Here is a 15,953-nt window from a genome sequence, read left to right as displayed (position 1 = left end):
ATGGCATTATGTAAAGCCACTAAACATACAAATTATTGGCATTCTTGAGAGAGTAGGAGAAAAAGTAATCGATCTGGGAAACAAATTTGAGGGAATAATAGAATAAAATCTCTGTAATCTTGCTAGAGAGGTAGACACCCAGATACAAGAAATCCAGAGAACACCTGCTAGGTTCTACACAAAATGAACATCAATATGGCATATAGTCACCAGATTGTTTAAGGCCAGCACTAAAGAAAAAATCTTAAATACAGCTAGAGGAAAAGGTCAGATCATCTACAAAGAAACCCCCATCAGGCTAACAGTAGACTTCTCAGTAGAAACCTTCAAGCCAGAAGAGATTGGGGGTCTATTTTCAGCATTCTCGAAGAAAAGACATTCCAACCAACAATTTCATGTCCAAATTGAGCTTTATACGTGAAGGTAAAATAAAATAAGGTAAAGTAAAATCTTTTTTCAGATAGGCATTGCTAAGGGAATTTGTTACCATTAGATCAACCTTACAAGAAATCTTTAAGGAAGTTCTAAATGTGGAAACAAAAGAACAATACCTGTTACCACAAAATCACACTTAAGTATCTATCCCACAGACCCTATAAAGGAACCACAGAATAGAAACTACAAGTCAACCAGCTAACAGCTTCACAATAGGATCAAAACCTCCTATATATATATTAATCTGGAATGTAAACAGTCTTAACACCCCCACTTAAAAGGCACAGTGGCAAGTTGAATTAAAAAGAAAAAAACAAAAACAAAAACAAGACCCATCTGTCTGCTATGTTCAAGAGATCCATCTTACATGTAATGACATCCATAGGCTTAAAGTAAAGGGTTGGAGAAAGATCTGTCATAAAAATGGAAAACCATAAAGAGTAAGGGTCACTGTTGTTATATCAGGTAAAACAGACTTTAAACCAAAAACAGTTAAAAGAGACAAAAACAAAAACAAAAAAAACAGACACTACATAATGATAAAGGGCTCAATTCAGTAAGAAAACTGTTGACTCTAAATGTATATGTACCCAAATGGAAGCACCCAGATTCATAAAACAAGTACTTCCTATTTTATGACTTACAAAGAAACTTAGATAATAACCACACAACCACACAAAAATAGTGGGGGGATTTCAACACCACACTGACAGCGTTAGATCATCGAGGGATAAAACTAACAAATTCTGGACTTATATTCAACACTGTACTAATTGGGCTTAATAGACATCTACAGAACACCCATCAACCACAGAATATACATTCTTCTCATCTGCACACAGAACATACTCCAAGATTAGCCAGATGCTTGGCCATAAATCAAGTCTCAATAAATGCAAAAAAATCAAAACTTTTGGGTAAACAACAAAACGAAGGAAGAAATAAAAAAAATTTTTGGAAATAAACAAAAACAGAGACATAACATACCAAAATCTCTGTGATGCAGCAAAAGCACTAAAGAATAAAGAATAAAGAATATAATGCAGTAAAGAATAAAGTTTATAATGCTAAATGCCTGCATCAAGAAGTTAGAAAGATCTCAAATTAACGATCTCATATAACACCTAGAGAAACTAGAAAAACAAGAACAAACTGACCCCAAAGCTAGAGAAGAAAATGAATAACTAAAATTGAGCAGAACTGAATGAAACTGAGACCCCAAAACCCATACAAAGGCTCAGTGAAACCAAACACTGGTTTTTTGAAAGGATAAACAGGATTGATAGACCTAGCTAGATTGTAGTTTTGATTTGTGTTTCTCTGATGATCCGTGATGTTGAGCACTTTTTCATATGCCTGTTTGCAAATTGTATTTCTCCTTTTGAGAAATGTCTATTCAGATCTTTTGACTATTTTAAAATCAGATTATTAGTTTTTTTTTCCTATAGAGTTGTTTGAGCTTCTTATGTATTCTAGTTACTTAATCCCTTATCAGATGGAGAGTTTGGAAAAAATTTATTTCCATTCTGTGGTTTGTCTCTTCACTTGGTTGATTGTTTCCTTTGTTGTGCAGAAGCTTTTTAACTTGATGAGATTCTATTTGTCCATTTTTGCTTTGGTTGCCTGTGGTTGTTGGGTATTACTCAATGGATTTTACTTGCATAAATTATTCCAGTGTCTTAGAGAGTTTCCCCAATGTTTTCTTGTAGTAGTTTCATAGTTTAAGGTCTTAAATTTAGGTCTTTAACCCATTTTGATTTGATTTTTGTATGTGGTTAGAAATAGATGTCTAGTTTGATTTTTCTGCATATGGATATCCAGTTTTCCCAGCACTATTTGTTGAAGAGACTGTCCTCTCCCCAATGTATGTGTTTTGCCACCTTTGTAAAAAATGAGTTTACTATAGATGTATGGATTTATTTGGGGTTCTCTAGTCTGTTCTACTGGTCTATGTATCTGTTTTTATGCCATTACCATACTGTTTTGGTTACTATAGCTCTATAGTATAATTTGTAGTCAGCTAATGTGATTCCTGCAGTTTAGTTCTTTTTATTTAGGATAGCTTTGGCAATTCTAGGTCTTTATTGGTTCCATATAAATTTTCAGATTGTTTTTTCTATTTTTGTAAGGAATATCTTTGGTATTTTGATATGGATTGCAATAACTATGCAGATTGCTTTGAGTAGAATGGATATTTTAACAATATTGATTCTTCCAATCCATGAACATAGAATATGTTTCCTTTTTTGAGTCTTCTTCAATTTCTTTCATCAATATTTTGTAGTTTTCATTGTAGAGATACTTCACTGCTTTGGTTAAGTTAATTCCTAGGTATTTAGTTTTATTTGTAGCTATTGTAAATGGGATTACTTTCTTGATTTCTTTTTCAGATTTTTTGCTGTTGGCATATAGGAATGCTACTGATATTTGTATATTGATTCTGTATCCTGCAACTTTACTGAATTTGTTTATCAGTTCTAATAGTTTATTGATGAAGTCTTTAAGTTTTAACAAATATAAGATAATATCATCTGCAAACAAGGAAAATTTGACTTCTTCCTTTCCAATTTGGATGCCCTTCCCTTCTTTATCTTGTCTGATTGCTCTAGCAAGGACTTCTAGTACTATGTCAAATAACAGTGGGGAAAGTGGACATCTTTGTCCTGTTCCCAATCTTTGAGGATAGGATTTCAGTTTTTCCCCATTCAGTATGATACTAGCTATGGGTCTGTCATATATGACTTTTATTGTGTTGACATATATTCCTTCTATACCCAGTTATTTTAGTACTTTTATCATGAAAGGGATGTTGAATTTCATCAAATGCTTTTTTAGCATCAATTGAAATGATCTTTTTTTTAAGTGATCATGCTTTAATTATGGGCTAAAAATGACTAATACAGTAAGCTTGAATTTAGAAAATTAAGTCTAAATAAATTGCTAGGGAATTCCACAATGGGAGTCAATGAAAATTCTTCTCTACATACAATATGATCATTAACAGACTAGTTCTTATTTGGAATGATAAGGCAAAAATATAGTAAAACCACACTTTTCCTATAAAAAGTTACACATTATCTTCAGTAGGGATAGCTATTGTACATGAAGAAACAAAGATATGATCACTTTATTGCACACGCAGAAACATTAGAGAATCTGGTCTTAGAATGATCTAGTCATCTTCTTCCTTTCCATCATCCTCAGCATCTCATTTCCTCTTCTCCCCTCAAAGACCTTTTTCTTCCTCTTCTTCCCCTTCTTCAACATAGTCATCATCATCTTCTTCATCCTGAATTTCTTCTTTCATTAAGTATTAGAGGCCCACTTCCTCTTCTCCCTCTCCCAACTCTGAACCTGCTTCATCTTCATCTTCATCCTCATCCTCATCTTCATCCTTCTCTTCCTCTTCCTCCTCCTCTTCCTCATATCCTTCCAGTGGACCAGCTTCATTTTCCTCTTTCTCTTCATCATCTTCATCTCCATCCTCGTCATCCTCCTCTTCAGAGTCCGGTGCTTCATTATCCTCCTGATCAAATCCATCTAATATGTGATTTGCTGCAGCAGTTCAAAAATACTTTATAATCTTCCAGGTTTGTGATCTCACAGTTAAACAGGTCAAGACTTTTCAAGTTTTTAAGATTTTGCAGAGCTTCTACTGTACTGAGATCTTTTATTTTGTTTCCACTCAGATTGAGGTAGGTAAGATGTGGACATTTCTCTGCCAGGACTTCCAAGCCTCCAGAAATTATATTGTCACTAAGCTCCCATTTTCGAAGTTCATTTAAGCTGGGAAACTGGGCCAGTGAACTTAGTTCCACATTAGCCATACTCATTCTAGTTCTTTAAAAGTATCTTTCAGACCTTTAATTTCCCCATTGACACACAGGCAGTTATCAAGGACTAACTCTGTCACTTCCTCTGGGGCTCTGTTCCCTAACTCCAGGCTAATCTTCTTCATCTCCATGTCCTCCTCTTCCTCTTCAGCTACTACTCTCCTTCTTTTCCCTTTCCTGCCTTTCCCAATACCCCCAACCCAAAACTTTTAAGAGATTTAGAAATGAATGAAAAGGAATGCAAATATAAACGCCCACTACCACCAGATAGGTGTGGGGGAGAAAGAAGAGAGTAGCAAATGGAGTCCAAGAGTTGGGACTCTAACTCAGCTGCCCCCACCTCCTTGTCCACACACTAGTGCATGTACACACATGCACGCATGTGCGCACATACATACACACCCCCCCCCGCAGTTCCTTCCCCTTCAATGGCTGCTCAGAGACGGATCATATGGTTTTTGTCCTTCATTCTGTTGATATGATGTAACGCATTTATTGATTTGCATATGTTTGCATCCCTGGGATAAATTCTACTTGGTCATGATGAGTGATCTTTTTGGCATGTTGTTGAATTTGGTTTGGGAGTATTTTGTTGAGGATTTTTGTATCAATATTCATCAGTGATATTGGCCTATAGTTTTCATCTTTTTATCTGTCTCTGGTTTTGGTGTCATTGTAATACTGGCCTAGTAGAATGATTTTGGACATATTCCCTCCTCCTCTGTTTTTCAGAGTAGTTTGAGTAGAATTGGTATTAGTTCTTCTTTAAATGTTTGGTAGAGTTTAGCGGTAAAGCCACTGGGTCCCAGGCTTTTCTTTGCTGAGAGACTTTTTATTACAAGTTCAAATTTGTTACTTGTTATTGAATCTGTTCAGGTTTTGGATTTCTTCACGGTTCAATATTGTTAGATTTATGTGTCTAGGAATTTTTCTGTTTCTTCTAGATTTTCCAATTTATTGTCATATAGTTCCTCATAGTAGCCTCTAATGATCCTTTGAATTTCTGCAATATCAGTTGTGATATCTCCCTTCTTATCTCTGATTTTATTTATTTGGGTCTTCTCTCTTTTTTTTTTTTTTCTTGGTCTGGCTAATGGTTTGTCAATTTTGTTTATCTTTTCAAAGAACCCACTTTTGTTGGTCTTTTGTATTGTTTTCTTAATTTCAATTTCATTTATTTCATCTCTGATCTTTATTATTTATTCTACTAACTTTAGGTTTGGTTTGCTCTTGCTTTTCTAGTTCTGTATTAGGTTGTGTATTTGAAGTTTTTCTTCTGTTTTGATGTGGGCACTTATAGCTATAAAATTCTTTCTTGGTACTGTTTTTGCTGCATCCTATGGGTTTTGGTGCATTGTGTTTCTATTATCATTTGTTTCAAGAATGTTTTCAGTTTCCTTCTTAATTTCTTGATTTGGGAGCGTATTGTTTAATTTCTATGTAGTTTATAGTTTCCAAAATTCCTCTTGTTATTGATTTCTAGTTTTATTCCATTATGATCAGAGAAGATGCCTGCTATTATTTCAATTTTTAAAACTGTTTGAGACTTGTTTTATGACCTAACATATAATCTGTCCTTGAGAGTGATCAATGTGCTGAGGAGAAGAATGTGTATTCTCTCGCCGTTGTAAAATATTTCTGTAAATGTCTATTAGGCCCATTTGTTCTATAGTGAAGATTAAATCAGATATTTCTTTGTTGATTTTCTGTCTGGAAGATCAGTCTAATGCTGAAAATGGGGTGTTAAAGTCTGCAGCTGTTGTATTAGGGTCTATCATTCTCTGTAGCTCTGATATTTCTCTGTATATCTGGCTGCTCCAGTGTTGGTTGTGTATATATTTCTAATTGTCATATCCTCTTGCTGAATTGACCCCTTTATCATTACATGATGACCTACTTTGTGTCTCCTTATAGGTTTTGTCTTGAAATCTATTTTGTCTGGCATAAGTAAAGCTACTCCTGTTTCTTTTTGGTTTCCATTGCCATGGAATATCTTTTTCTATCCCTTTATCTTCAGTCTATACATGCCTTTAGAGGTTAAGTGTGTTTCTCATAGGCAACAGATCATTGGGTCTTTTGTTTTTAAATCCATTCAGCCACTCTCTGTCTTTTGATTGGAAAGTTTAGTCCATTTACATTCAATATTATTGATAAGTAAGGTCTTACTCTGGCCCTTTTTTATTTTGTTTTCTGGTTGTTTTCTGTTCTTCTCTTTCTTCTTTCTTTTCTTCATGTCTTTCTTTTAGTGCAGGTGATTTTCTCTGGTGGTATGATTTAATTTTCTGCTTTTTCCTTGTTGCATATTCATTATACATATATATTTTTTTAAATTTGAGGTTACCATGAGGCTTGCAAATACTACCTTATAACTCATTATTTTAAGCTGATAACATAATACTGCTTACATTAAACAAACAGGCAAAAAGAAAACTAATAAAAACTATACCCTTTAACTTTGTCTCTCTACTTTTTAACTTTTTCTTGTTTCTATTTATATAATTTTTTTTTTTTTTTTGGAGACGGAGTCTCACGCGCTCTGTCTCCCAGGCTGGAGTGCAGTGGTGTGATTTTGGCTCACTGCAACCTCTGCCTCCCAGGTTCAAGCAATTCTCTGCCTCAGCCTCCTGGATAGCTGGAATTGCAGGCACCTGCCACCATGCCTGGCTAATTTTTGTATTTCTAGTAGAGACGGGCTTTCACCATGTTGGCCAGGCTGGTGTTGAACTCCCAACCTCATGATCTACCCCCTTGGCCTCCCAAAGTGCTAGGATTATAGGCGTGAGCCACCGCGCCTGGCCTGAGGCCCAAGGACTCTTTAGTCAGCTTGTGGTGAATGCTGCCAGGTCTGGGATTCGCCTTTTAGGGCAGTGGGCTCCTCTGTGCACCAGGTCAGATCCAGAAATGCCAGCCAAGAGCCAAGGCCTGGAATCAGAGACCCCAAGAGCCCACTTGGTGTTCTACTCCCCTGTGTCCCAATTGGTACCTCAGGTGCAAGACAAAATCCCTTTTACTTTTCTCAGGCAGAGGGTGTCTCTCACTGTAGGCATGATAGTGGGTCTCACCTGAAGCCAGCAAGTCTCAGAGTTTCACCCAAGGCCCATGGTGTACTACCTGGGTATTGCTCCTGGTTATTCAGCGCCCAAGAGCTCTTTAGTCAGCAGGTTATGGGTCCTGCTTGGATGGGGTACTTCCCTTCAAGGCAACAGGTTCTCTTCTGGCCCAGGGTGTGTCTTCAGAAATGTCATCTGAGAGATAGGGCCTGGAGTGGGGGCCTCATGACTCTGACTGGTGCCTTGTCCTACTTTGGATGAGCTGGTATCCGAGATGCAAGACAAAGTCCTCTTGACTCCTCCCTCTCCTCTCCTCATGTGGAAAGAAAGGGTTTCTTTTGGAGCCACGAGCTGTGCTGCCTGGGGTTGGAGCAGGGGTGGCACAAACACTCCGTTAGCCTTCCCAGCTAGTGTCTCAGTAGGTCATCTTTCCCCGAAGTCTGCTTGCTCTAAGCCTGGCTCAACACTATGATTCACCTAAGAATTGCAGTTCTTGTTGCCTAGACTGACTTTCTAGTTTATTTAGGGCCTCAGAGCACTTTAGCCTACAGTGGTGAGCCTTGACAGAACCATTGGGTTCTGACTGCTGGGATGGGTGATTCCTGTCTGGCTAGGGCTCATATGAATGCTCCCTCTGTAGGCGGACATCAGCTGAGTTCAACCCAGTTTTGCTTGCTTTGCCAGTGACTGGGCAGCACTGAATTCCATGCAAAGTCTCTCAGTCACTGAGCTCTCCCTGTCCTAAGTGCACAGAGGTTCTGTCCATGACACAGGGCTGCTGCCAGGGAATAGGGGAGGGGTGGCATCGGTGATTTAAGAATATCTTTCTTCACCTTTTCAGTGCCTCTTCCAGTGATACGATGTTGAAGCCAGGTACTGTGAGTGCCTACTTGATTTTTCAGTCTTATGAAAGTGCTTTTTTCATATAATTGTTAAATCTGGTGATCCCGCAGGTGGGACAATCGCTGGAGCCTTTTCTTTAGCCATCTTAGTCTTGCTTCTGAGATACCAGTATGCCAATCTAAATAACAGAGAGGGAGACTCTAAAAGAAAATGATATTTATTCAGGAATAGGCATTGCAATGGGAATACATGTGCCATAGAAGACTATGTGTACACTCAGGAAGGTAAACAGAGACAAAGGTTTTTAAAGAAAAAATGAGAAGGATTACTTAATGTTTTCAGATAATTATTTTTGACTACAAGGATCAATAACAAGGGTGGTGTCAGTGTGAGGTTGGATAATCCTGTTGCTGGACAGATATCCTTGTAGAAGTATTTTTTTGTATAAGGTTGTGTTGACCTTTGTGCATGGTTGTGGCTTTTACAGGTTGTTTCAGGGTAGTTTTGTTTTCAGGTATTGGTGTAAGAGAGCCCTTCCTGTATGACCTTACCTGGCTTCATTTTTCAGGATTTTGTTTTTTAACACAAATGACCCCATTTTGATTCTGACAACTTTTATGTTGCAAGCTCTTGCCATAATTCTTGTCCCACACAGGGGATTCCTTAATCAGTCCAGTCACTCAGTTGTTTTTCTTCTGACAACGTGGCTAGGCTATTGGCAATGGCCCATGAGTCTGTGAAAATACAGCACGATATGGTGAGAAAGGTGGCTGGCATGGCCATTGCCACTGCATGTAATTTGGCCTATTGGATAGAATGTCCATGTCCAGTCTCTGTCAAAAGTTGGCTATCTATTGGCCAGATGGTGGTGGCAGCCCAATGAAACCCATCTGCTTTTAGTTTGGCAGAACTGTTAGTAAACCATGCCAGACCATTGGTAGGCATATTTTTTAATCCATAGGAGGAGCCAAAACATCCTCAACAGGTTACTTGGTCACTTTTCGTTAGCTAGCCCTTTGTTCATGGAACCTACTCGTCCTGTGGGGCCTGGGTGGACATGATGTTAAATGTGCCAGTTTCATTTAATAATTGAGCTCTGTTGAGCCTGTCTAATTTGATTGGTGGAGTTTGCATGAACCCAAGTAAGAATGGGCATTTCATGTTGTAGTGTCATGTGTGGTGCTCTGGCCATAAGATGCTCAGTGTCCAGAGACTAGTGCCTAGTAGCAAGCAAGGAGTTGCTGTTTAAAAGGGGTGTATCTGGGGGCTGCTTCAAGCAACTTTTGTATCCAAAATGTGAGAGGCTGGTACATCCTGGTGGTGGTTTTTTCTTTCCAGAGACTCCAATCAGCATGCATGGAGGTTTTGGACATCTGTAATTTTATTGAGCTAACAGGGATTAAGGGTTCTAAAAGCAGTGCCTGGACCACAACTTGCTGAAGGGCTTCCAAGGCCTGTTGTTGCAAAGGACTTCATTTAAAATTGGTGGGTTTGCCGGTCACCTTGACTAAGGAGAGCAAAAGGACACTCAGGTTGGGTATATGTGGTCTCCAGTACTCAAAGAGACCTACCAGCTGCTGGGTCTCATTTTTATTAGAGGATGCCACAAGGGGCAACACTTTTGTTTGCTATATCAGGGATTCTTCTTTGGTGTTCAGCTTAAGTGGCCTTGGCGTTTAGCCTGTGATAGTCCATGGTTAGTCTCCATGCCCTGGGGAGCCTTTTGTGACCAGCCAAACTGGGCTGTTATATTGTGAGAGGGTGGTTTATAACATATATAACATATAATCCAGTTGCTGGACAGATGTCCTTGTAGAAGTACTTTTTGTGTGTAAGGTTGTGTTGACTTTTGTGCATGGTTGTGGCTTTTGCGGGTTAACTCGATTAACAAGTACTGTCCTATTCTCCACTCAGTATGTATAATAGTAGTACTTTTGTTGAATAAGCCATTGGAACTTGGGGAGCTTAGGTGGCAGGCAGAAGTGGATATGCCCCACTGTGATGGCTCAAATTCTTAGCTGTGTTGGGGGAACATACCCCTTCAGATGGAGGTGACCTTCTGTGCCCCAAGCAGCCAAAATGCCAATGCCTGTGATGCACTGAGTGGTAGGAACCATAGTTACTGGCACCTGAAGTGGCCCAATGGGCCCTGGCCACAACCAGATAAGCATCTTGGGGGTCACTATGTTTGTCTGAAAACCTCCCAATGTTGCCAGTTTAATTTTTCACCTAAAAGAACAAGGAAATATTGTCATGTGGGCTCCAGGATCCAAGAACCCCAGAAAAGTCTAAATTTTCTTCTTTTTCTCTTTTCTCTTAACAAGAGTATTAGGCCAGTGGCCTTCGGTAGGCACCTAGAGACTTGGGCCGCAACCCCAACTCCACCATTTGGGTCCGCAGTGTCCCTTTATCCAACAAACACACCAACCAGGTTGCTTGAGAGCTTACTGCTTATGTCTATATGTGTCCTTTGGATCTTGAGTCTCCTTCTCTGTGAAAGCCTGCATTGTGCATGCTGGTTCCCTCTCAGATGTCTCAAGGACCATCAGAGGACCTCTTTTTAATTCCCTCTCAGATACCTTCAGATGCATCTAAATACCCAGGAAGGAGCAATCACTTATGTGCACTAAGCTCCCCTGTTTCCATGCTTCTTTCCTCTGCCACAATCCATGCGCCACCTCACCCACATTCTCGGGGGGTATGTGTGGCCTGTGTCTCTCTTATGACTGCTTCTTCCTCATAAAACATCTAGCTGGTCTGATGTCTCCGCCGTGGACCAGGTATGAGATAGGGTATTGCCCCTTCTACTTCACCAATGAGCCATTGTTCTGTCAAATTGAATCCTGCTTGCTGTGCCAGTTTTGTGAAGCAGGTGCTCTCTGTACACTGGTTGTCAACTGTCCGAATCCAGTTTGACAGAATACACTCATACACAACAAGTTACATGAAGTGGACTTATTACCATCAGATGGGCAGCAAGGGACAGCACAAGCCTGGGATGTATTGCTGCTGGTCCACGAGGTTGCAGAGAGCTGCCCAGGGCAAACAGAATCTTATGTCTGAGTTCTTCACTTGTTCTTCACCATAGCTGAGAGACCTCAGAAGCATCCATCCTGGATTTTATATCCTGACAACACATGACTTGCTGCACTAAAGTGTTAAAGGACATCCTGTTTCTAGGGAGGACTGGAACAGAGCCTGGGCTGTTCTGGCCAGTCTCCCTCTCATCTAAAGATGTTGCATTCCTAGCACATTCTATATATTTTGGATTATATCCTTGACATTGTTAATGTTGTTTTGGTTAGACTCTGAGTTCTGTTACAATTCTCCCCTGTGGGCCACCTTCTCCAAGTTTTGACTCCCCTTCCCAATTTGCCTACTTGTGTTTAATTTTAAGAGTCCTCAAGTAGTTTCTTTCTGTATTTTGTTCAATGTGTGTAGTAGAATCGCTGAGAGAGAAAGGCTGTAGTTGGTTCATTCTAGCTTCTCTGTAAGTTCTTGTTTGTCATGTTCTCAAAAGTGAACAAAAAAATACTTGTTGAACAAATGAATGAAGAAATAAACTATTACCAATGTCTTTTTGGATCTATGCTTGAATTTTTTTCTTTGTTTCTTTTTCTTTTTCTTTTTTTGACAGTTTATTTAATGAATCCTTTTAGTGTCAACTTTGAAAATGTAAATGCCACAAACGCCATCATGACCTGGAAGGTGCACTCCATGAGGAATAATTTCACATATTTGTGTCAGATTGAACTCCATGGTGAAGGAAAAATGATGCAAGTAAGAACCCTGCTTAATTTTCTACTTTCAAAAATTCCTTTTTGTCCTGAACAGAGACACTGATGAATAAAATCACTTTAAACTCTTATTTCTATGTAGGTTCAAATGGTGTGGGTCATCTGTTTGAAAAGGTCCATGAAATTAATCGTAGACTTTTATGGTTAGGAAATGGGCCTTGGAGATTTTTTTCCCCCCAAAAGAGGAACCGATCCTGACCTCCGGGTCAGGATTTGCTGTGTCCTGGTTCGCCTTTGTAATTGGGATATACTCACCGATGCTTCTGTCTTGTTCTTTTCTCCTTTTTCCTTTCATCTCTTTTTTGATCAAGCAGTACGATGTTTCTATCAACGTGAACGGTGAGTACTTCTTAAGTGAACTGGAACCTGCCACAGAATATATGGCCCGAGTACGCTGTGCTGATGCCAGCCACTTCTGGAAATGGACTGAATGGAGTGGTCAGAACTTCACCACACTTGAAGCTGGTATGTTCAGGCCCCTGGCATTTAACCCAAAGAAGCAGGTCTTAGGAGTTAGGCTGGTTTCCCTGAGAGATTTTGGTTGTACCAAAAACTAAGAAAAAAGTATTTAAACATAGGTGGAGCAGCATTTAAAAAATTAGATTAGATGCCTAATGAGAAGTGAGTGGGAAGCCATCCACCTCAGACAGTTGACAATAGTATTGTTTATACTGCCTATCTTCTCTCTTACCTTTCATTTTTCCAAAATGGTTTCTAAACCTTCACAGTAGATCTGGAGCTATATAAATTAATATACACCTTTAATTCAGGACTGGGAACAAATGGAAGTGTTAATGACAAGGAAAGCATTGGTCTCATCCTAAACAACTTCAGGCCACATTTGAAATTTAATGACATTTGGAACCTTAATGGTTATTTGTGAGTCATTTGTCCCGGTGATGGCACACCATGTGTCCTCTCCAGCATGCTCTGTGGCGGGGTTTCCTCAGTGTTGATTGCAAAATTTTTCTGCTAAATAACTATGTCTCAGAACTCAAATGGGCCTCAGGAGATTCAGTGGCCCAATCCTGCTTCCATCTCCCACCAACTCAATGTCATAAAAGATAACTGTTGCCCATTTTACAGATGAGGCGACTTGTACCCATAACTGAGGAGATTTGCCCCGATTGCAGAGTTACTGAACGGTACAGACATCATAATAATCATAGGAGTTGGCCGGGTGTGGTGGCTCACACTTGTAATCCCAGCACTTTGGGAGGCCGAGGAGGGCAGATCACGTACGTAGTCAGGAGTTCAAGACCAGCCTGACCAACATGGTGAAACCCCATCTGTACTAAAAATACAAAAATTAGTGAGACGTGGTGGCATGCGCCTCTAATCCCAGCTACTCAGGAGGCTGAGGCAGGAGATCGCTTGAACCTGGGAGGCAGAGGTTGCAGTGAGCCAAGATCGTGCCACTGCACTCCAGCCTGGGTGATAGAGCAAGACTCCATCTCAAAAAAAAAAAAAAAAAAAAAAAAAAATCATAGGAGTTAACATTTACTGTGAGCCATACACAGCTCGAAGGGCCCTCTGTGCTCCTCTCTTTTCATCCTGACGACATGCAGTAGGTGCTCTTATTATCCTCATTTTGTGCCGGAGGATATCAGTGCACAGAAAGATTAAGTAATTTAACCGGCCCAGCCAGGCACTGACTGAGCTGCGACTCATGTCCAGGCAGCCTGACACCAGAGCTCCACCCTTACCCAGAGCTCAGTTCCGTGTGTTCTCTCTCTTGGTGTTATTACAACCTCCGAATCTTGTTGATTCAAGTCCTGGCTATTTTACTGCCAAAGGAAGGATTATACATATGTATTTTATTATTATTCTTATTTGTGTATGGCAGCTGGCAGAACTTTTTCTGTTTCATTCTGGGAGGACCATTTTAAAGCAGTAACTCTAATTTGGGGGTGGTGGGCGCAGCTAATCAGAATCCACACATGAGGATGGTCATTAGTCAAGTTCTGCAGGCCTCCCCACTTCCCTGGTGGTGCCTGCCCGTCCTCAAGCCCATTGAGACTCCAGTAGTTTTTCCTAGGGGTACAGGGTCCTCAATAATCTTTGTTCTGGAAGGCCCTGTTCCTGAGATGAATGGTGCATTTTCCTCAGTGTGTTTTAGAAAAGAATTTTTATTATTTTGCTTTACGTTTTCTGTTTTTTTTTTTTAAATTTATTCCAACATAACTAAAATTATGTAAAAAGGGAAGATGGCACAAGAATAGAGTTTCTTTTGGATTACAGTAATAATCCAGCATCTTGAAAACACTTAACTTTGCTTTTGATGATGACAAGAAAATGATAGGAATCTACTGAAGGTGAACGTATAGGAATTTTTTATTATTTCTGATCGCGCTTTGCTTAATGCTGGAAAACTCCCATGTTTATATGTATTATAATCATGCGTAAGTATAATAGTGAGCAGACATTGAGTTAAATGATATGATGGTACAAACGATGTTGTTTATAAAATGTAGTGCTATTAACTGTATTGTAGCACTTTTTTGTTATAAATAGTAATTTACAAGCCAGCTGAAGATTTTGCATTGAGCTTAGATATTGTCCCTGAGTATTTCAATAAAGTTTTAAATTTAATATTGGCTTCTCCAATGGCTTATTTAGCTAATTCAAATCTGCTTTAATAAATTTAAATACATACGGTCACCTTTAACTTAAGCATAAAGTGTTGAGTCAGCAACTAAAATAAAAAACTTAAATGTCAGTTATTAGGCAAAAAAGACTAAATTTTTATAAGATGGAGAGATACATTTTTATGTTATGTTCCAAAACAGTTCTTCTTTCAAAGACATGTTCTGAATCAGATAAAAAATTACTTGTCCTCTCACAAACCAAAAACTAAAAAAAATAGAAAATTTATTTTTTAATATTAGAAACACCTTAGTTTTGTTAAATTTTGTTAATTTCATGACACTTGCTATTTAACACTTTCACACTTAGCAGCCCAATTTTTTTAAACCATTTTAGTATGCAGAAATCATATTTAAGAAATAGAAGTTGGAGGTTCTAGCCAGAGGAATCGGGCAAGAGATACACATCCCAAAAGGAAAAGAAGTCAAACTGTCTCTCTTTGCTGACGATATGATTCCATACCTAGAAAACCCTACATTAAGAATGGACACAGGGAGAACGCAGATGCTGGGCTGAAGGGTCAGGAAGCTGCACACCCTGCGCAGGGCTACAAAGCATCCATGCTCGTTCTTGACTCCCCAGGAACTCCTGAGGAAGGGGTTGAACAGGCAGCCTGCCCCTGCCGTGGACCTTTGGAATCCAGGCAGCAGGAAACTCCACAACCCTCATAGACAATTGGGCTGGCAGGAAGAGCTTCTTAGAGAGGTAGTAGGAATAGAGCTGCATTCTGGGCAGAGCCCAGAGGGTTTGGTGCAGAAATGTTTGCAGTCGAGCATGGCCAGGGATACAAATCCCCCAAGCCTTGCCGTGCTCCTCTAGGAGACTTTGGCCGTAGGGTGACCATGAGACCTAGACAGAGGAGAAGGGTCTTACCCATGAGATGGGACCAGTCCAATCTGAGTGGTCCCCTGTCTGCTGGCCTCTCCTGAGGCTCCAGCCTGGCCACGCTAGCTGGAGTTTCAGCCTCAGATGCCCAACCAGGGTGCTTCCTCGGGGACCATATCATAGCTGCTTTGCTGGCTGATGGCACTTGACCATTGGAGAGCTCCAGCAGAGCAACTCCTACTGTCATGCATCAGCCCACCTGCAGCCTCCCCTGACCACAGCCTCCCCAACTCCACCTTGCCAGCATGCACTTGTCCATGGCCACCCCACCACCACTTTGCCAGTGCACACGTGTGGGTGGACCTTGCCTCTTCTCCTCCAATGGCTCGTATGTGCACATATCCCACTGCTGCTGCTGGCATAAGTGCAACGTGTGGCCCTGCCTCCCCCTGGTGCTGCCATTTCTGTTGTGAAAGAGTGCATGGACACCAGCAACCCCACCGCCACTCCTGCTGACACTGCCG

General features: G+C 40.1%; 1 protein-coding gene and 1 pseudogene across 3 annotated transcripts in view; one reads left to right on the top strand and one right to left on the bottom strand.

The window, feature by feature from the left end:
• Positions 1-15,953, top strand: part of LOC105473105 (oncostatin M receptor) — a 94,760-nt gene that overhangs the window by 50,668 nt on the left and 28,139 nt on the right. For 2 of the 3 annotated variants that reach the window (XM_011726736.3, XM_011726737.3), the window contains exons 9-10: positions 11,799-11,941; positions 12,270-12,423. In XM_011726736.3, the coding sequence (XP_011725038.2) occupies positions 11,799-11,941; positions 12,270-12,423 (297 nt within the window). The remainder of the gene's footprint in view (positions 1-11,798; positions 11,942-12,269; positions 12,424-15,953) is intronic. The other variant, XM_011726738.3, reaches the window with a different exon arrangement.
• Positions 3,608-4,612, bottom strand: LOC105473104 (acidic leucine-rich nuclear phosphoprotein 32 family member E pseudogene; annotated as a pseudogene).

The sequence above is a fragment of the Macaca nemestrina genome, chromosome 6, assembly GCF_043159975.1.
Source record: "Macaca nemestrina isolate mMacNem1 chromosome 6, mMacNem.hap1, whole genome shotgun sequence".
Taxonomy (NCBI): domain Eukaryota; kingdom Metazoa; phylum Chordata; class Mammalia; order Primates; family Cercopithecidae; genus Macaca; species Macaca nemestrina.
This window is presented reverse-complemented; position numbering and strand designations above follow the sequence as displayed.